Source organism: Hyla sarda, chromosome 3 (genome assembly GCF_029499605.1).
Source record: "Hyla sarda isolate aHylSar1 chromosome 3, aHylSar1.hap1, whole genome shotgun sequence".
NCBI lineage: Eukaryota > Metazoa > Chordata > Amphibia > Anura > Hylidae > Hyla > Hyla sarda.
The window spans coordinates 446,552,285-446,577,340 of record NC_079191.1 but is presented as its reverse complement, the minus strand read 5'-3'; the positions used below and the strand labels follow the sequence as shown (position 1 = coordinate 446,577,340).

At 41.7% G+C, this 25,056-nt stretch overlaps 1 protein-coding gene across 3 annotated transcripts in view; it reads right to left on the bottom strand.

Moving 5' to 3' along the window:
- The window catches only part of MDGA1 (MAM domain containing glycosylphosphatidylinositol anchor 1), a 429,239-nt gene that overhangs the window by 174,474 nt on the left and 229,709 nt on the right, over positions 1–25,056 (bottom strand). For 2 of the 3 annotated variants that reach the window (XM_056568671.1, XM_056568670.1), the window contains exons 5-6: positions 13,010–13,142; positions 8,962–9,054 (exon numbers count right to left, since the gene is read on the bottom strand). In XM_056568671.1, coding sequence (XP_056424646.1) covers positions 8,962–9,054; positions 13,010–13,142 — 226 coding nt within the window. The remainder of the gene's footprint in view (positions 1–8,961; positions 9,055–13,009; positions 13,143–25,056) is intronic. The other variant, XM_056568672.1, reaches the window with a different exon arrangement.

The following is a 25,056-nucleotide window of genomic DNA, read 5'->3' as shown; positions in this document are numbered from 1 at the left end:
GGGAGGAGGACAGAGGGGTCTGGAGGAAGACAGAGGAGTCTGCAGGAAAACAGAGGTGGAGGACAGAGGGGTCTGGAGGGGGAGGACAGAGGAGTCTGGAGGAGGAGAGAGGAGTCTGGAGGAGGACAGAGGAGTCTGGAGGAGGACAGAGGGGTCTGGAGTAGAAGGACAGAGGAATCTGGAGAAGGAGGACATAAGGGGTCTGGAGGAGGACAGAGGAGTCTGGAGGAGGAGGACAGAGGAGTCTAGAGGAGGAGGACACAGGGGTCTGGAGGAGGAGGACAGAGGAGCCTTGAGGAGGACAGAGGAGTCTGGAGGAAGAAAGAGGGGTCTGGAGGAGGAGGCAGAGGAGTCTGGCGGAGGACAGAGGGGTCTGGGGGAGGACAGAGGGGTCTGGGGGAGGAGGACAGAGGAGTCTGGAGGTGGACAGAGGAGTCTGGAGGAGGACAGAGGAGTCTGGAGGTGGACAGAGGAGTCTGGAGGAGGACAGAGGAGTCTGGAGGAGAACAGAGGAGTCTGGAGGTGGACAGAGGAGTCTGGAGGAGGACAGAGGAGTCTGGAGGAGGAGGACAGAGGAGTCTGGAGGAGGACAGAGGAGTCTGGAGGAGGACAGAGGAGTCTGGGGGAGGACAGAGGGGTCTGTCTTTGGCGTTATCACCAGTCCATAAAATCCCTGATACTAATTGTGAAATACATTAAATATCACACAATATTGTTATAATAACTAAACGCACAACAAACAATTCTTACATACACTGCAGTATTATATAATAACATAAAACCATGTAAAGTAGTTTATGAATAGATATAATTAGAAATTTAAAATGTACTTCTAAAACTACAAGGAAAACTGAGATAAAAACCTTTTCTCAATAAACCTTAGGTGTTTAGTCATCATCTCCGAGAAAAATTATAGAAAAAATATAAAAAGTGTCAGTAAATTCTGGAAATATTGTGTCAGTACATTCTAGAAATATTGTGTCAGTACATTCTAGAAATATTGCGTCAGTACATTCTAGAAATATTGTGTCAGTAAATTCTGGAAATATTGTGTCAGTAAATTCTGGAAATATTGTGTTAGTAAATTCTGGAAATATTGTGTCAGTACATTCTAGAAATATTGTGTCAGTAAACTCTGGAAATATTGTGTCAGTAAATTCTGGAAATATTGTGTCAGTACATTCTGGAAATATTGCGTCAGTACATTCTAGAAATATTGCGTCAGTACATTCTAGAAATATTGTGTCAGTAAATTCTGGAAATATTGTGTTAGTAAATTCTAGAAATATTGCGTCAGTAAATTCTGGAAATATTGTGTTAGTAAATTCTGGAAATATTGTGTCAGTACATTCTGGAAATATTGTGTTAGTAAACTCTGGAAATATTGTGTCAGTAAATTCTGGAAATATTGTGTCAGTAAATTCTAGAAATATTGTGTCAGTAAACTCTGGAAATATTGTGTCAGTAAATTCTGGAAATATTGTGTTAGTAAATTCTGGAAATATTGTGTTAGTAAATTCTGGAAATTTTGTGTCAGTAAATTCTGGAAATATTGTGTCAGTAAATTCTGGAAATATTGTGTCAGTAAATTCTGGAAATTTTGTGTCAGTAAATTCTGGAAATTTTGTGTCAGTAAATTCTTCACCTTCTATAAGAACATTAAACCTAATGAACGGTAATACAGAATCCTGCACTGTACACTGAGGTGTTGGTCATTATTGTTTGTAGCAAATTGTAACAATAATCTATAAATAACCAGAATAAAAGTAAGTGAACCCCGGGGACAATGGGGGAAATACCGGATCCATAGAATTCTTCACCCGCAGCGAGATTTATGGCAAATAAGGAATTTCTTGTCAGTCCCATCAAGAAATTCTGTGAGCAGCAAAACTCCATACAGACCGTGATCCGCACTCACTTACACTCACACTCACTTATACTGACACTTATACTCACACCTATACTCACTTATACTGACACTTATGCTCACACCTATACTCACTTATACTGACACTTATACTCACACCTATACTCACTTATACTGACCCTTATACTCACATCTATACTCACTTATACTGACCCTTATACTCACACTCACTTATACTGACACTTATACTCACACCTATACTCACTTATACTGACCCTTATACTCACACCTATACTCACTTATACTGACACTTATACTCACACCTATACTCACTTATACTGACCCTTATACTCACACTCACTTATACTGACACTCACACTCACTTATACTGACACATACTCACACCTATACTCACTTATACTGACCCTTATACTCACACTCACTTATACTGACACTTATACTCACACCTATACTCACTTATACTGACACTTATGCTCACACCTATACTCACTTATACTGACACTTATACTCACACCTATACTCACTTATACTGACCCTTATACTCACACTCACTTATACTGACACTTATACTCACACCTATACTCACTTATACTGACACTTATGCTCACACCTATACTCACTTATACTGACACTTATACTCACACCTATACTCACTTATACTGACACTTATACTCACACCTATACTCACTTATACTGACCCTTATACTCACACCTATACTCACTTATACTGACACTTATACTCACACCTATACTCACTTATACTGACCCTTATACTCACACCTATACTCACTTATACTGACACTTATACTCACACCTATACTCACTTATACTGACCCTTATACTCACGCTCACTTATACTGACACTCACACTCACTTATACTGACACATACTCACACCTATACTCACTTATACTGACCCTTATACTCACACTCACTTATACTGACACTCATACTCACACCTATACTCACTTATACTGACACTTATACTCACACCTATACTCACTTATACTGACACTTATACTCACACCTATACTCACTTATACTCCCCCTTATACTCACACTCACTTATACTGACACTACTACTCACACCTATACTCACTTATACTCCCCCTTATACTCACACTCACTTATACTGACACTACTACTCACACCTATACTCACTTCTACTCACTCTTACACTCACACTCATACCTCAGCTAACACTCGAGACCTCTTACACTCACACTCATACAGCAGATTGATATATAGTTTTGTAAGGAATTTTTCCGAAGAACTTATACTAATGTGAACACTTCTCATTCTGGGCTTAGGAGTCCAGTGGGTGGGCCTACTCAGTGACCGACAGCTATCTGTAAACAGGAAAAAAGATTACTGTCAATCACTGAGTAGGACCGCCCACTGGACTCCTAAGCCCCGGATGTGTAGAGGTATCAGTATATTATAGGTTCTTCTCCCATCTTTTCCCATAAAACTAGATAATAATAATCCTGATCTGTACGTTCCCTATAGATTCATTATTCCACTCACACATGTTATTTCTACTACAGGCTAAGCTTATACAGACATACAACAGATATACACATATATACACACCACATATATACACACCACACATACACACACACCACACATATACACACCACACATATACACACCACACATACACACACACCACACATATACACAACCACACATATACACACCACACATATACACACCACACATACACACACACCACACATATACACAACCACATATATACACACCACACATATACACACCACACATATACACACCACACATACACACACACCACACATATACACAACCACATATATACACACCACACATATACACACCACACATATACACACCACACATACACACACACCACACATATACACAACCACATATATACACACCACACATATACACACCACACATATACACACACCACATATATACACACCACACATATACACACCACACATACACACACACCACACATATACACAACCACACATATACACACCACACATATACACACCACACATATACACACCACACATGTTATTTCTACTACAGGCTAATCTTATACAGACATACAACAGATATACACACCACATATATACACACCACACATATACACACCACACATACACACACACCACACATATACACAACCACACATATACACACCACACATATACACACCACACATGTTATTTCTACTACAGGCTAAGCTTATACAGACATACAACAGATATACACACATACACACACCACATATATACACACCACACATACACACACCACACATATACACAACCACACATATACACACCACACATTATTTCTACTACAGGCTAAGCTTATACAGACATACAACAGATATACACACCACATACATACACACCACATATATACACACCACACATTATTTCTACTACAGGCTAAGCTTATACAGACATACAACAGATATACACACCACACATATACACACACCACATATATACACACCACACATATACACACCACACATACACACACACACCACACATATACACAACCACACATATACACACCACACATATACACACCACACATATACACACCACACATGTTATTTCTACTACAGGCTAAGCTTATACAGACATACCACAGATATACACACATATACACACCACATATATACACACCACACATATACACACCACACATATACACACCACACATATACACAACCACACATACACACAACCACCACACATATACACAACCACACATATACACACCACACATGTTATTTCTACTACAGGCTAAGCTTATACAGACATACAACAGATATACACATATATACACACCACATATATACACACCACACATATACACACCACACATATACACACCACACATATACACAACCACACATATACATATACACACATATACACACCACACATATACACAACCACACATATACATATACACACATATACACACCACACATATACACAACCACACATATACATATACACACATATATACACCACACATATACACAACCACACATATACATATACACACATATACACACCACACATATACACAACCACACATATACATACCACACATTATTTCTACTACAGGCTAAGCTTATACAGACATACCACAGATATACACACATATACACACCACATATATACACACCACACATATACACACCACACATATACACACCACACATATACACACCACACATATACACACCACACATACACACACACACCACACATATACACAACCACACATACACACACACCACACATATACACAACCACACATATACACACCACACATTATTTCTACTACAGGCTAAGCTTATACAGACATACAACAGATATACACACATATACACACCACATATATACACACCACACATATACACACCACACATATACACACCACACATATACACAACCACACATACACACACACACCACACATATACACACCAAACATATACACAACCACACATATACACCACACACATTATTTCTACTACAGGCTAAGCTTATACAGACATACAACAGATATACACACATATACACACCACACATATACACAACCACACATATACATATACACACATATATACACCACACATATACACAACCACACATATACATATACACACATATACACACCACACATATACACAACCACACATATACATACCACACATTATTTCTACTACAGGCTAAGCTTATACAGACATACCACAGATATACACACATATACACACCACATATATACACACCACACATATACACACCACACATATACACACCACACATATACACACCACACATATACACAACCACACATACACACACACCACACATATACACAACCACACATATACACACCACACATTATTTCTACTACAGGCTAAGCTTATACAGACATACAACAGATATACACACATATACACACCACATATATACACACCACACATATACACACCACACATATACACACCACACATATACACAACCACACATACACACACACACCACACATATACACACCAAACATATACACAACCACACATATACACCACACACATTATTTCTACTACAGGCTAAGCTTATACAGACATACAACAGATATACACACATATACACACCACACATATACACAACCACACATATACACACCACACATATACACACACCACACATATACACAACCACACATATACACACCACACATATACACAGCCACAAATATACATACCACACATATACACACCACACATATACACAACCACAAATATACATACCACACATATACACACCACACATATTCACAACCACACATATACATACCATACATATACACACCACACATATACACAACCACACATATACACACCACACATATACACAACCCCACGTATACATACCACACATATACACACCACACATATACACAACCACACATATACATACCATACATATACACACCACACATATACACACCACACATATACACAACCACACATACATACATATACACAACCACACATATACACACCACACATATACACACCACACATATACACAACCACACATATACACACCACACATATACACACCACACATACACATATACACACCACACATATACACACCACACATACATACATATACACAACCACACATATACATATACACACATATACACACCCACACAAATACACAACCACACATATACATATACACACCCACACATATACACACACAACACATATACATGTAAACACCCATACACTTACATATACACAACCACACATACATACATATACACAACCACACATATACATATACACACCACACATATACACACCACACATATACACAACCACACATATACACACCACACATATACACAACCACACATATACACACCACACATATACACACCACACATACACATATACACACCACACATATACACACCACACATACATACATATACACAACCACACATATACATATACACACATATACACACCCACACAAATACACAACCACACATATACATATACACACCCACACATATACACACACAACACATATACATATAAACACCCATACACTTACATATACACAACCACACATATTCACACACCACACATATGTACATATACACAACCACACATATACATATGCACAACCACACATATACACACCCACACATATACATATACACAACCACACATATACACACACCACACATATACATATATATACCCACACATATACACAAATATACACACCCACACATATACAGATACACCCACAAATACACAGATATACACCACCACACATATACACACCACACATATACATATACACACATATACATACCCACACATATACACACACCACACATATACATATACACACCACACATATACACACATATATACATATACACACACCACACATACACACACACACACACACACATATATATATATATATATATATATATATATACACACACCACACATATACATATACACACCACACATATACACACCACACATATATACATATAACCACACCACACATACACACACACACACACATATATATATATATATATATATATATATATATATATATATATATATACACATATACACAACCACACATATACGCAACCACACATATACATATATACCCACACATATACACAAATATACACACCACACATATACATATACACACCATACGTATACACAACACACATACACACATACACAACCACACATATACTTATACACACTACACATATACACACCACACATATACATATACACCCCACACATGTACATACATTTACACATCCATAATCTCACTCTCATACACCCACTAATACATTTATACAGCCTTAATCTCACTCGCATACACTCACTAATACACTTATTACACTTATACATCCGTAATATCACTCATGCATACACTAATACACTTATTACACTTATACATCTGTAATATCACTCATACACCCACTAATACACTCATACATCCATAATCTCACTCATACACACACTCATACATTTATACATCCATAATCTCACTCTCATACACCCACTAATACATTTATTACACTTATACATCCATAATCTCACTCTCATACACCCACTAATACACTTATTACACTTATACATCCGTAATCTCACTCTCATACACCCACTAATACACTCATACATCCATAATCTCACTCTCATACACCCACTAATACACTTATTACACTTATACATCCATAATCTCACCCTCATACACCCACTAATACACGCATACATCCATAATCCCACTCTCATACACCCACTAATACACTTATTACACTTATACATCCATAATCTCAACCTCATACACCCACTAATACATTTATACATCCATAATCTCACTCTCATACACCCACTAATACACTCATACATCCATAATCTCACTCATAAACCCACTAATACACTCATACATCCATAATCCCACTCTCATACACCCACTAATACATTTATACATCCATAATCCCACTCTCATACACCCACTAATACATTTATACATCCATAATCCCACTCTCATACACCCACTAATACATTTATACATCCATAATCCCACTCTCATACACCCACTAATACGCTCATACATCCATAATCTCACTCATACACACACTGATACACTCATACATCCATAATCTCACTCTCATACACCCACTAATACACTTATACATCCATAATCTCACTCTCATACACCCACTAATACACTCATACATCCATAATCTCACTCATACACACACACTAATACACTCAAACATCCATAATCTCACTCATACACCCACTAATACACTCATACATCCATAATCCCACTCTCATACACCCACTAATACACTCATACATCCATAATCTCACTATCATAACCGAACTCATACTCACACTTATACTCACAGTCGTGCCCACCATCACAGCCCCTCCTTATGCAGAAATAAACAGAGGACACTGACCGGCCTCTGCTTTGAGCCATAGGGGAGACTGGAGCGATTTCTTGCTTCTAATCAGCTTTTTGTCACCTCCTGTTCGTCCCCACCAAGGTGCTCCTGAACGGAGAGAGGACTGATAAGTGGTCAACGTCTTACTACGTGATTTTATATATATATATATATATATATATATATATATATATCATATACATTGTATATACTGTATATCTGAGGCTGCACAGCACCGACACAAGAAGACAAACTACTGCGTATTCACCACCTTACCCCCCCCCCCCCCCGGATTTATCATGCACAGGGGCCCTAAGTACCAAGACATCTGGGTCGGAGTTGTATAATCTCATCCGTATTCATGGGCTGCCTATGTGACCAGGTGCCGCATTATGGCCTATGATGGCGCTATAAATACTGATGTATCTCAGCACCCTATGGCCAGCATCTCAGAATCTAGAAGAGTTTCTAAATACATCCATAGCAAGTGTGAGCCCTCAAAGTCTGGGAGGCGTGACCTATTTTATAGGGGTGTGGTCTATTTTTAGCAGTTGGGGTATGTTTCACAGTAGGTGTGGTCTTTTTATAGTAGGTGTAGTCTTTTTTTTACAGAAGGTGTGGTCTATTTTTTAGTAGGTTAGATCTGTTTTACATTTGGTGTAATCTTTTTCATAGTGGGTGTGGTCTGTTTACAGTAGGTGTGGTCTATGTTTAGTAGGTGTGTCCTGTTTACAGTAGGTGTGGTCTGTTTTATAGTAGGTGTGGTCTATTTTTAATGAGTGTGATCTGTTTTACAGTAAGTGTAGTCTATGCTTAGTAGGTGTGTCCTGTTTACAGTAGGTGTGGTCTGTTTTACAGTAGGTGTGGTCTATTTTTAGTGGGTGTGATCTGTTTTGCAGTAGGTGTGGTCTATTTTTTAGTCGGTTTGATCTGTTTTACAGTAGGTGTGGTCTATTTTAGTGGGTGTGGTCTGTTTTACAGTATGTGTGGTCTATTTTTAGTAGGTGTGGCCTGTTTACAGTAGGTGTGGTCTGTTCTACAGTAGGTGTGGTCTGTTTTATGTAGATAGGATCTGTTTTACAGTAGGTGTGGTCTATTTTTAATGGGTGTGGTCTGTTTTACAGTAGATGTGGTCTATTTTTAGTGGGTGTGATCTGTTTTACAGTGGGTGTGGTCTATTTTAGTGGGTGTGGTCTGTTTTACAGTAGATTTGGTCTATTTTTAGTAGGTGTGGCCTGTTTACAGTAGGTGTGGTCTGTTCTACAGTAGGTGTGGTCTGTTTTATGTAGATACGATCTGTTTTACAGTAAGTGTGGTCTATTTCTTAGTGGGTGTGGTCTGTTTTATGGTATGTATGATCTGTTTTACAGTAGGTGTGGTCTATTTTTTAATGGGTGTGATCTGTTTTACAGTGGGTGTAGTCTATTTTAGTGGGTGTGGTCTGTTTTACAGTAGGTGTGGTCTGTTTTATAGTAGGTATGATCTGTTTTACAGTAGGTGTTGTTTATTTTTAGTGAGTGTGGTCTGTTTTGCAGTAGGTGTGGCCTATTTTTAGTGGGTGTGTTCTGTTTTCCAGTAGGTGTGATCTATTTTAGTGGTCGTGGTCTGTTTTCCAGTAGGTGTGGTCTATTTTTTAGTGGGTGTGATCTGTTTTACAGTAGGTGTGGTCTATTTTCTAGTGGGTCTGGTCTGTTTTACGGTAGGTGTGGTCTATTTTTCGTGGGTGTGGTCTGTTTTCCAGTAGGTGTGGTCTATTTTTTATTGGGTGTGATCTGTTTTACGGTAGGTGTGGTCTGTTTTCTAGTGGGTGTGGTCTGTTTATGGTAGGTGTGGTCTATGTTTTAGTGGGTGTGTTCTCAGAATAATACATTGAACGTTTTTTTGAACTACAGAAAATTGCCATAAGTTTTCAGAAGATCAGAAGATGGGGGTTGTAGTGATAGTTCATTACTTCCATTCTGTGCAATGACATAAAATACTCCAGTAAATTCCATTTGTTTCCCTATTGGTCGCTACGTGTTTACGGACAGATTCGCTAATTTTCTTTGTGGACTTTGCAGCCAAAAATTTAAAGAAAATTGAAGCCTAAAAATTCAAAATTATTTTAAAAAAAATCCCCTTTCATGATTGTATATAAGATGGCGGTCAGAGGGGGAGGGGCCTCTCATCATCCGAAATCCATGAATGGTTTTACACTGAGCCAAGATGGCGTCCGTATCTGCTCCATGAAAGTGGTCAGCTGGTTTTCATGTCTGCCTAGTTACGTATATGGGGGAGATTCATCAAGACCCGTGCTGAGGAAAAGTCAACTGGTTGCCGATAGCAACCAATCATATCACTGCTTTCACTTTTCCTTTTCAAAAACGAAAGCAGTGATCTGATTGGTCGCTATGGGCAACCAGTCCATTTTTCTTCTGCACAGGTCTTGATGAATCTCCCCCCATAGTTCTGTGGGGTGAGAGTCTACTGTACCAGACCTGCAGCTGTGCATCAACACAATGGAGGATCGAGAGGATCGAGGAATTAAAGAGAAAACGCGGACGAGAACGCGGTTAATTACAAATCGTCCCCATTAGGTGGTAAGGACAGGAAATCTGTATAAAACCAATGTATATGCCATAAAACTGCGCAAATCCCTGATAAACCACCTGATAACGTCTCACCAACAGGGCTCCGTGTACCGCACTATGGCCTCGCGGCTGCAACGTGTGATCTGAGCGGAATACTCCTTTAGGGTAGGGTCACACGCAGCGCATCTCCAGAGTATTTTACGTTACGGATGCGCCTTACACCGGCAGTCAGAGAGCAACTGCAGAGCGACCTCCCAGATACATGGATGGAGCTGTGCTGGGATGAAACAGGTGGTACTGTATGACCAGTGATGGTGAGTGTGCATGATATGGACAGTAAGGAGTGTTTCTTTAATACTGCAGATCCCCCAGTGTAGAGACCCCCGGACGGTGTCTGCGTGAGACAGACTGATGACCCCTTTATAGTCAGTGGGGGAATTTATCATTAGTGGTAGAAGCTTTTTCTTTTCTATATGTAGCGCAGAGTTTTGCGCATTGAGTTATTTTGTGTCTTTTTTGTGCGTCTATTTTTTTTGTGTATTGTGGAATGTATTTTGCAGTGGATAATACTTTTATCATATGCGTTTTTTGTTTAGACATTCTTTTTTTGCGCAAATACGTTTTTTTTTTTTTTACACAAAAATATACCATCAAAAAGGACACGTAGGAAAGTGTTCTACCGAGACAGCCGGGGGATGCAGGAGCCGTCCCTCAACACTGCTAAACTACAACTACTCCCATCATGGAACAGAGCCTGTCCCATGATGGGAGTAGTTGTAGTACCGCAGCGCTGAGGGAAGGCTCTTGCACATCCTCCAGCTGCAGGACTATTTTGGGACAGTTAGGACTACTACTCCCATCATGGACAGATTCTGACCATGATGGGAGTTATAGTCCAGGGGCTGATTGCACTGGGTCATACTCCAGAGACCCGCTGCGATCCACATTTATTAAGGTAACAAGCCAGCGGCACATGCGGCTCCACTGCGCTGCCCACCGGCTCCTGTATACGCTGTCACAATTCTTAATTCCCACCGCCGGGAGACGGGAGCTCTGATTGGTGAAAAGCTGACAAAACGCAGGAAAAAGCTGGGACAGTTTTTCTGGCGTTTTTGCTGGTGGACAAAAAACCTCAATGGAATCCGACCTGAAAGCAATAGAACAAAATCCCAGAGTCCACGTGTCCTGTGAGGGGCAGATCAGGTAACAAATAGAACTGTGCACAAGTATGGGGAACTTTACACCACCCAAAATGATTTTCTACCTACACCAACATTGATACATGTCCCCCAATGTGTTTTGTGACTGTGTATGGGTGGGGGGTCACTATGGTTTGCTGTATGGGGGTCATCAGAGACGAGGTGACTGAAGATGATGAGGATGATGGGAGTCGTCATCCAGGAGGATATATATATATACAGGTAATATAAAGACTGATATATCCATCCTGTCACCATCAGGGGGCGCTCCGGTCCTGCCCCGCTGACACTTACCTGTCTTATTGGTGAGGCGGAAGGTGATGGATTTATCTGGGATCCCACAGACGTTGCGGACCGACACCTGGCACGTGTAGTTGGCGTAGTCCTGCGGCCGCAAATTCTTCAACTTCAATACTTTGGTTTCACCCTAAGAAAGAATGCGGAAAGTGTGAGAGCGCAAAATATATGGAGATATACTATGTGTGGTATCTAAGCCTACCATGTGTGATACAGGCCCAGAGAAAATCATAGGAATACATTTCCATCACATGCTAGTGACCTGAGCTGGCGTATCTAAGCCTCTCATATGTGATACTGTCTCGGAGAACATCACTGCAAGCCTCATCATGTCCAGGTGAATTGGTGTATCTAAGCTTACTATGTTCGATACAGTCTTAAAGAACCACACAGTACTATATTCCCTATCATATATTGGTGAGTTTATGTATCCAAGCCTGCCATGTGCTGTGAGCTGATGTATCTAAGCCTGTCATGTGCTGTGAGCTGATGTATCTAAGCCTGTCATGTGCTGTGAGCTGATGTATCTAAGCCTGTCATGTGCTGTGAGCTGATGTATCTAAGCCTGTCATGTGCTGTGAGCTGATGTATCTAAGCCTGTCATGTGCTGTGAGCTGATGTATCTAAGCCTGCCATGTGCTGTGAGCTGATGTATCTAAGCCTGTCATGTGCTGTGAGCTGATGTATCTAAGCCTGTCATGTGCTGTGAGCTGATGTATCTAAGCCTGTCATGTGCTGTGAGCTGATGTATCTAAGCCTGCCATGTGCTGTGGGCTGATGTATCTAAGCCTGCCATGTGCTGTGGGCTGATCTATCTAAGCCTGTCATGTGCTGTGAGCTGATGTATCTAAGCCTGCCATGTGCTGTGAGCTGATGTATCTAAGCCTGTCATGTGCTGTGAGCTGATGTATCTAAGCCTGTCATGTGCTGTGAGCTGATGTATCTAAGCCTGTCATGTGCTGTGAGCTGATGTATCTAAGCCTGTCATGTGCTGTGAGCTGATGTATCTAAGCCTGTCATGTGCTGTGAGCTGATGTATCTAAGCCTGTCATGTGCTGTGAGCTGATGTATCTAAGCCTGTCATGTGCTGTGAGCTGATGTATCTAAGCCTGTCATGTGCTGTGAGCTGATGTATCTAAGCCTGTCATGTGCTGTGAGCTGATGTATCTAAGCCTGCCATGTGCTGTGGGCTGATGTATCTAAGCCTGCCATGTGCTGTGGGCTGATGTATCTAAGCCTGTCATGTGCTGTGAGCTGATGTATCTAAGCCTGTCATGTGCTGTGAGCTGATGTATCTAAGCCTGTCATGTGCTGTGAGCTGATGTATCTAAGCCTGCCATGTGGTGGTGACATCTAATTCTAGGCCCATTTTATAGATCGTCCATTAAATTCAAATCAAGACATAACTAATCCATTACCTATCCAGCCTCTGCCAACTGCTCTCAGCCTCTTCTCTACAATTCAGACATAACCGATCGATTTCACGATCACATGACCACCGCAGGCGCTGACCTTGGGACAATAAGCCTGACACATTGTACTGTATCTCATCTGTATCTAAACTTTATACTGTATCTCATCTGTATCTACACATTATACTGTATCTCATCTGTATCTACACTTTATACTGTATCTCATCTGTATCTACACATTATACTATATGTCATCTGTATCTACCCTTTATACTGTATCTCATCTGTATCTACCCTTTATACTGTATCTCATCTGTATCTACCCTTTATACTGTATCTCATCTGTATCTACACTGACCAGTCTGTAATAAGATCACATAATAATCCCCAGAACACCAGGCCGGCTAAGTGACTGAACCAGAAGACATGATGGATGATGGGAGGAACCAACCCCCGGATCCCTTATCCTCCGGATCCTTCATCCCCAGGATCCCTTATCCTCCAGATCCTTCATCCCCAGGATCCCTTATCCTCCAGATCCTTCATCCCCGGATCCCTTATCCTCCAGATCCTTCATCACCCGGATCCCTTATCCTCCAGATCCTTCATCACCCGGATCCCTTATCCTCCAGATCCTTCATCCCCAGGATCCCTTATCCTCCAGATCCTTCATCACCCGGATCCCTTATCCTCCGGATCCTTCATCCCCAGGATCCCTTATCCTCCAGATCCTTCATCCCCAGGATCCCTTATCCTCCAGATCCTTCATCCCCGGATCCCTTATCCTCCAGATCCTTCATCACCCGGATCCCTTATCCTCCAGATCCTTCATCCCCAGGATCCCTTATCCTCCAGATCCTTCATCCCCGGATCCCTAATCCTCCAGATCCTTCATCCCCAGGATCACTTATCCTCCAGATCCTTCATCCCCGTATCCCTTATCCTCCAGATCCTTCATCCCCAGGATCACTTATCCTCCAGATCCTTCATCCCCGGATCCCTTATCCTCCAGATCCTTCATCCCCAGGATCACTTATCCTCCAGATCCTTCATCACCCTGATCCCTTATCCTCCAGATCCTTCATCACCCGTATCCCTTATCCTCCAGATCCTTCATCCCCAGGATCCCTTATCCTCCAGATCCTTCATCCCCGGAACCCTTATCCTCCCCATCCTTCATCCCCCCGGATCCCTTATCCTCCAGATCCTTCATCCCCCGGATCCCTTATTCTCCAGATCCTTCATCCCCCCGGATCCCTTATCCTCCGGATCCTTCATCCCCAGGATCCCTTATTCTCCAGATTCTTCATCCCCCGGATCCCTTAATCCCTTATTCTCCAGATCCTTCATCCCCAGGATCCCTTATCCTCCGGATCCTTCATCCCCAGGATCCCTTATCCTCCAGATCCTTCATCCCCCCGGATCCCTTATCCTCCGGATCCTTTATCCCCCAGATCCCTTATCCTCCGGATTCTAAGTCTATGGTAGTGACTGTACATGGGATCAGTCCATTATTATAGGAAGTGACTGTACATTGGATCAGTCCATTATTGTAGGAAGTAATTGTACATTGGATGAGTTCATTATTGTAGGTAGTGACTGTGCATTGGATCAGTCCATTATTGTAGGTAGTGACTGTACATTGGATCAGTCCATTATTGTAGGTAGTGACTGTACATTGGATCAGTCCATTATTGTATGTAGTGATTGGATCAGTCCATTATTGTAGGAAGTGACTGTACATTGGATCAGTCCATTATTGTAGGTAGTGACTGAACATTGGATCGGTCCATTATAGTAGGTAGTGACTGTACATTGGATCAGTCCATTATAGTAGGTAGTGACTGTACATTGGATCGGTCCATTATAGTAGGTAGTGACTGTACATTGGATCAGTCCATTATTGTAGGTAGTGACTGTACATTGGATAAGTCCATTATTGTAGGTAGTGACTGAACATTGGATCAGTCCATTATTGTAGGTAGTGACTGTATATTGGAACGGTCCATTATAGTAGGTAGTGACTGTACATTGGATCAGTCCATTATAGTAGGTAGTGACTGTACATTGGATCGGTCCATTATAGTAGGTAGTGACTGTACATTGGATCAGTCCATTATTGTAGGTAGTGACTGTACATTGGATCGGTCCATTATAGTAGGTAGTGACTGTACATTGGATCAGTTTATTATTATAGGTAGTGACTGTACATTGGATCAGTTTATTATTGTAGGTAGTGACTGTGCATTGGATTTGTCCATTATAGTAGGTAGTGACTGTACATTGGATCAGTCCATTATAGTAGGTAGTGACTGTACATTGGATCGGTCCATTATAGTAGGTAGTGACTGTACATTGGATCAGTCCATTATTGTAGGTAGTGACTGTACATTGGATCGGTCCATTATAGTAGGTAGTGACTGTACATTGGATCAGTTTATTATTATAGGTAGTGACTGTACATTGGATCAGTCCATTATTGTAGGTAGTGACAGTACATTGGATCAGTCCATTATTGTAGGTAGTGACAGTACATTGGATCAGTTTATTATTGTAGGTAGTGACTATATATTGGATAAGCCCATTATAGTAGGTAGTGACTGTACATTGGATCGGTCCATTATTGTAGGTAGTAACTGTACATTGGATGAGTCCATTATTGTAGTTAGTGACTGTACATTGGATCAGTCCATTATTGTAGGAACTGACTGTACATTGAATCAGTCCATTATTGTAGGTAGTGACTGTAAATTGGATCAGTCCATTACTGTAGGTAGTGACTGTACATGGGATCAGTCCATTATTGTAGGAAGTGACTGTACATTGGATCAGTCCATTATTGTAGGAAGTAATTGTACATTGGATAAGTTCACTATTGTAGGTAGTGACTGTGCATTGGATCAGTCCATTATTGTATGTAGTGATTGGATCAGTCCATTATTGTAGGAAGTGACTGTACATTGGTTCAGTCCTTTATTGTAGGTAGTGACTGTACATTGGATCGGTCCATTATTGTAGGTAGTGACTGTACATTGGATCAGTTCATTATTGTATGTAGTGATTGGATCAGTCCATTATTGTAGGAAGTGACTGTACATTGGTTCAGTCCTTTATTGTAGGTAGTGACTGTACATTAGATCAGTCCATAATTGTAGGGAATGACTGTACATTGGATCAGTCCATTATTGTAGGTAGTGACTGTACATTAGATCAGTCCATTATTGTAGGTAGTGACTGTACATTGGATCAGTCCATTATTGTAGGTAGTGACTGTACGTCGGATCAGTCCATTATTGTATGTAGTGATTGGATTAGTCCATTATTGTAGGAAGTGACTGTACATTGGTTCAGTCCATTATTGTAGGTAGTGACTGTACTTTGGATCAGTCTATTATTGTAGGTAGTGACTGTACATTGGATCAGTCCATTATTGTAGGTAGTGACTGTACATTGGTTTGGTCCACAGTTATCTAAGAGGCAGCTGGGACAGTTTATGGAGGGAGAGTGAGGGCTGTAAAAGGAGGTACAGCAGGAGAAAGGGGGTAACAGGAGGAGCAGTAGGGGGGGTGACAGGAGGGGCAGCACTAGGGGGGTGACAAGAGAGGCAGCAGGAGGGGGTGACAGGAGGTGCAGCAGGAGGGGGGTGACAGAAGGTGCAGCAGTTGTAGTTTTCAGCATCTGGAGGTCCACAGTTTGGAGACAACTGGTATCTGGAGTTTTCTATCAGAGCAGTAACATGAAGCTTCTGGGTTAAATGCTACATCTGTATACCTGTCCCCCGCCATCATTTCCATGTATACCCTGGTGCTGTATAATGCAGAGCACAGGCCTGGCAGTACTCTCACCCCTGTAAATCCTCCTGTACCTAGAATACGAGGCTCTAAAGGAGAATCCCGACCTTCAGCTCATGTGCCATAAGATGGATGTGTCTCTGTTCTCTCCCGGAGATCCTCATTTATTCTGCCTGCTTTAGGTCTGACAGGAGACGCTCGTCCTGACGGGTTATGAATGACAAGTGACATTTTCTTGGCCGGCTGATAATGGATTGGACGCGGCCCCGGATCTTCGGAGGTTCCTCCGTGATGACTTGTTAGACTGCAGAGAAACTTTCCTCTCCCACAAATCCAATCCCATTATCGTCGTCAGGAAGAAGATCTTAATTTACTGCAGGAAGTGGAGCTTCATTAGACGTGGTAATAGGGTTGGCAGCGGCGGATATCGATTGGCTGTCTGATCTATACAGGACGCATGTAGAGTTATGATATTAAGAGGTGATTAATAAGACAGAGGGAAGAATAGGCAGAGGCCAGATCTGCAGGAAGCGGAGAGGGCACCGGGGAGACACTTGGTTCAGCCCAAAATGAATTCTCTCTAAATGTTTCTCCATCGCTCATCAGACTTCAGGAGGCGAGAAGAACTTTCCCCGGAATCTCATCTCTCAGAAAGTCAGAGACAAGCTGAATTTATCTAAATCTTTTTAACTCAGTAATTTAAAGTCTAATTTTTCAATCAGCTTAAATACTACGGAGTTACTGTAAGAGGGGGGCAGATAGGAGGATACCCAGAGCTTATAGAAGAAGGAGGGCCTCTAGGTAAGATTACATGGGTCCTATCTGGTCCATAAGAATTTGCCCCGAGGCATTCTGTATGCGCCCAACCCACCATGTGCCATGGATAATGCTATATTCTTCTAATTTCATAGACAGACCTACTTAAGCCATTAAATACTTTAAATAAACACCGGCGATACACAGGTCTATGGCCAACATGTATCTTAGGTCCATGGCCAACATGTATCTCAGGTCCATGGCCAACATGTATCTCAGGTCTACGGCCAACATGTATCTCAGGTCTATGGCCGACATGTATCTTAGATCTATGGCCATCATGTATCTCAGGTCTATTGCCAACATGTATCTTAGGTCTATTGCCAGCATATATCTCAGGTGTATGGCCAACATGTATCTCAGGTGTATGGCCAACATGTATCTCAGGTCTATGGCCAACATGTATCTCAGGTCTATGGCCAACATGTATCTCAGGTCTATGGTCAATGTGTATCTCAGCTTTATGGCCAATGTGTATCTCAGGTCTATGGTCAACGTGTATCTCAGGTCTATGGCCAACATGTATCTCAGGTCTATGGCCATCATGTATCTCAGGTCTATGGCCAACATGAATCTCAGGTCTATGGCCAACATGTATCTCAGGTCTATGGCCATCATGTATCTCAGGTCTATGGCCAACATGCATCTCAGTTGTATGGCCAACATGTATCTCAGGTCTATGGTCAACATGTATCTCAGTTCTATGGCCAACATATATCTCAGTTCTATGGCCAACATGTATCTCAGCTCTATGGCCAACATGAATCTCAGGTCTATGGCCAACATGTATCTCAGGTCTATTGCCAACATGTATCTTAGGTCTATAGTCAACATGCATCTCAGTTCTATGGCCAACATGTATCTCAGGTTTATGGCCAACATGTATCTCAGGTCTATGGCCTTCGTGTATCTCAGGTCTATGGCCAACATGTATCTCAGTTGTATGGCCAACATGTATTTCAGGTCTATGGCCAACATGTATCTCAGTTCTATGGCCAACATGTATCTCAGGTCTATGGCCAACATGTATCTCAGGTCTACGGCCAACATGTGTCTCAGGTCTACGGCCAACATGTATCTCAGGTCTATGGCCAACATGTATTTCAGGTCTATGGCCAACATGTATCTCAGTTCTATGGCCAACATGTATCTCAGGTCTATGGCCAACATGTATCTCAGGTCTATGGCCAACATGTATCTCAGGTCTATGGCCAACATGTATCTTATGTTTTTGGTCAACATGTATCTCAGTTCTATGGTCAACATGTATCTCAGGTTTATGGCCAACATGTATCTCAGGTCTATGGACAACATGTATATCAGGTCTATGGCCAACAAGTGATTTTTCTGTCATCAAGTATCAGGTCTCCGGCCAACAACTATTCTACCGGCCAACAAACATCTCCCATCTATGATCACCAAGTGGTCTGCTTACATGTTCCTCAGGTGTATGACCATCTTTAGAGCGAGTACCGGACGATGTGTTGTCTCGGATTCTACCCCATGGCTGTGGCCCTGAATCTCTCCTGTACTGTAGCCGTGTAATTACTCCATTCTCTTCTTCCTGACCTGAAGCTCTTGATCTTTAGTTGTTCCAAGACAACAAAAGACTGATAGAAATTCTGAGCACATCTGTGAGAACTGATAAAAGTGAATTTTCTAGGGACATGTCCACGCAGGCTGTGCACAGATAAAACAGCGTTATAAAAGAAGAATTTCAATACTATTACAGTAGAAGTATATAATGCACCGGAGATGTGAGATAGAACTCACAGGAGATGAGATAATCAGTTCAAGGGTAGAGATGAAGGATGGAAATGATCTGCAGAAATAACAAATCCTGATCCTATAGTCAATGTCACCCATTGGGGGCAGCGGTGGCAGCTTTAGGATGGTCAGACATATCTATTCTAGAACAGCAGGAAACAGAACGTTCTGGATAGTTCTAAGGATCCTGGTATAACATGGAGGCTCTGTGTAACCAGTAATCAATGGGCATATGGAGTGGGGAGGGGGGGGGGGTGATGGGGGGTGGGGGGGTACACCGAATCCAATAGTCTAGTCGACAACAGTCAATAATAATAAATCCTCTTCACATAATTGAGATCTTCTACAATAATAAAGTCTGACATCTCTGTAACCATTTCTGTTGTGGATAATGAAGAGCGGACCCGACCGTTTCCCTGAAGAGTCAGAATAATGTGGTGTAATAGGATCTATCAGCCGTCAGGAGCCCGGGGCCCCCCCTGTATTCACAATCATCGCTCCATATGGATCTGGAGGTGATGGATGCACAGAGGAGCCGGACGTCTCTGTTATGTGAAGAACAATGTTTGGATTTGGCTGTTAGCTCCGGACCATTACCCTCCAGACAACACCTATTTATACATCGCCTATCGCTGCCCGAACGACATCCCCCGAGAGGAAGAAGAGAATCTCCAGGAGATCAGAGGAAGATGAAAGAACCTGCCGGATAAAGATGGACTCAACACAACATGCGCCGGGAATTCACCCGATACAGAGATCATCCAATTGTTACAATGTAAATAATGTCCACCCTGCAGGGTCAGGATCTTGATATATATATATATATATATATATATATATATATATATATATACAAAAGAGAAAAAAACGCAGCACACAAAAAGTGTCTCAAGTGCAAAAAAAGTGCAATTTATTCCATCTTAGCAAGGTATAAAAAATGCAACGTTTTGTTAGTCTCACACCACCATCTCCAGGCATGCCTTGCTAAGATGGAATAAATTGCACTTTTTTTTGCACCTGAGACACTTTTTGTGTGCTGCGTTTTTCTCTCTTTTGTATTGAAGTTGGAGTCCATAAATACTGAGATTATATATATATATATATATATATATATATATATCAAGGCTGATTTGTGAGTCGCTCACCCCGTGCACGCTCACCTCGCCACCTGTGCTGTAGACCGGCCGGTACCGCCTCCGGCTACTCACTTGTAGAAGAAAGAACAAGGTCCGGCACTAGGTTGCAGGTAAAAACTTCTTATTCCTTTATTTCAAGATTTTGCAGTACAGGGTAGAAAGTCTGACGTGTTTCGCTAAAGAGCGATTAAGCTCTTTAGCAAAAAGCGTCAGACTTTCTACCCTGTACTGCAGAATCTTGAAATAAAGGAATAAGAAGTTTTTACCTGCAACCTAGTGCCGGACCTTGTTCTTTCTTCTATATATATATATATATATATATATATATATATATATATATATACATACAGCAAGTAAAATAAGTGTAGAACACGTCACCATTCTTCTTCCTAGTTATTGTTCTCTTGGAGACAACAGTACTTGCTAAGCCTCCACAAGTGTCCTTGGCTCTTAGACAATTCTTCTGATTAATCTCCTTTTCATTGCTCAAATTTATAGTGAAATGATCGTCTTTTATGGCCCCAGCAGTGCTCACCTGGACATTCAAAAGCTTAGAAATGTGTCAGTAACCAAAGCCATTGTTATATTAAGGTTGTGAAGGTCTGGAGACAGCTCCTTTCTATTTCTCCACCATGAGATGTGTCTTGTGTGACTTTTCCCCACCATGAGGTGTGTCTTGTGACTTTTCTCCACCATGAGATGTGTCGTTTGACTTTTCTCCATTATTAGATGTGTCTTGTGTGACTTTTCCCCACCATGAGATGTGTCTTGTGTGACTTTTCTCTACCATGAGATGTGTCTTGTGTGACTTTTCCCCACCATGAGATGTGTCTTGTGTGACTTTTCTCCACCATGAGATGTGTCTTGTGTGACTTTTCCCCACCATGAGGTGTGTCGTGTGACTTTTCTCTACCATGAGATGTGTCTTGTGTGACTTTTCCCCACCATGAGATGTGTCTTGTGTGACTTTTCCCCACCATGAGATGTGTCTTGTGTGACTTTTCCCCACCATGAGATGTGTCGTGTGACTTTTCTCTACCATGAGATGTGTCTTGTGTGACTTTTCCCCACCATGAGATGTGTCTTGTGTGACTTTTCCCCACCATGAGATGTGTCTTGTGTGACTTTTCCCCACCATGAGATGTGTCTTGTGTGACTTTTCTCCACCATGAGATGTGTCTTGTGTGACTTTTCCCCACCATGAGATGTGTCTTGTGTGACTTTTCTCCTCCATGAGATGTGTCTTGTGTGACTTTTCCCCACCATGAGATGTGTCTTGTGTGACTTTTCCCCACCATGAGATGTGTCTTGTGTGACTTTTCCCCACCATGAGATGTGTCTTGTGTGACTTTTCTCCACCATGAGATGTGTCTTGTGTGACTTTTCCCCACCATGAGATGTGTCTTGTGTGACTTTTCTCCTCCATGAGATGTGTCTTGTGTGACTTTTCTCTACCATGAGATGTGTCTTGTGTGACTTTTCCCCACCATGAGATGTGTCGTGTGACTTTTCTCTACCATGAGATGTGTCTTGTGTGACTTTTCCCCACCATGAGATGTGTCTTGTGTGACTTTTCCCCACCATGAGATGTGTCTTGTGTGACTTTTCCCCACCATGAGATGTGTCTTGTGTGACTTTTCTCCACCATGAGATGTGTCGTGTGACTTTTCCCCACCATGAGATGTGTCTTGTGTGACTTTTCCCCACCATGAGATGTGTCTTGTGTGACTTTTCTCCACCATGAGATGTGTCTTGTGTGACTTTTCCCCACCATGAGATGTGTCTTGTGTGACTTTTCCCCACCATGAGATGTGTCTTGTGTGACTTTTCCCCACCATGAGATGTGTCTTGTGTGACTTTTCTCCACCATGAGATGTGTCTTGTGTGACTTTTCCCCACCATGAGATGTGTCTTGTGTGACTTTTCTCCTCCATGAGATGTGTCTTGTGTGACTTTTCTCCACCATGAGATGTGTCTTGTGTGACCTTTCCCCACCATGAGATGTGTCTTGTGTGACTTTCCTCCCCCATGAGATGTGTCTTGTGTGACTTTTCCCCACCATGAGATGTGTCTTGTGTGACTTTTCCCACCCATGAGATGTGTCTTGTGTGACTTTTCCCCATTAGATATGTCTTGTGTGACTTTTCCCACCCATGAGATGTGTCTTGTGTGACCTTTTTCCACCATGAGATGTGTCTTGTGTGACTTTTCTCCACCATGAGATGTGTCTTGTGTGACTTTTCCAGTGAGGAGCCTTCCATATACTGAATACAGACTTCTATAGTCTATAGAGCGAGGAGACGTCCATATACTGAATAAATACTTCTATAGTCTACAGAGTGAGGAGCCGTCCATATACTGAATAAATACTTCTATAGTCTACAGAGTGAGGAGCCGTCCATATACTGAATACAGACTTCTATAGTCTACAGAGCGAGGAGCCATCCATATACTGAATACAGACTTCTATAGCCTACAGAGCGAGGAGCCGTCCTTATACTGAATACAGGCTTCTATAGTCTATAGAGCGAGGAGCCGTCCATATACTGAATACAGACTTCTATAGTCTACAGAGCGAGGAGTCGTCCATATACTGAATACAGACTTCTATAGTCTACAGAGCGAGGAGCCGTCCATATACTGAATACAGACTTCTATAGTCTATAGAGCGAGGAGCTGTCCATATACTGAATACAGACTTCTATAGTCTACAGAGCGAGGAGCCATCCATATACTGAATACAGACTTCTATAGCCTACAGAGCGAGGAGCCGTCCTTATACTGAATACAGGCTTCTATAGTCTATAGAGCGAGGAGCCGTCCATATACTGAATACAGACTTCTATAGTCTACAGAGCGAGGAGCCGTCCATATACTGAATACAGACTTCTATAGTCTACAGAGCGAGGAGCCGTCCATATACTGAATACAGACTTCTATAGTCTATAGAGCGAGGAGCTGTCCATATACTGAATACAGACTTCTATAGTCTACAGAGCGAGGAGCCGTCCATATACTGAATACAGACTTCTGTAGTCTACAGAGCGAGGAGCCGTCCATATACTGAATACAGACTTCTATAGTCTACAGAGCGAGGATCCGTCCATATACTGAATACAGAC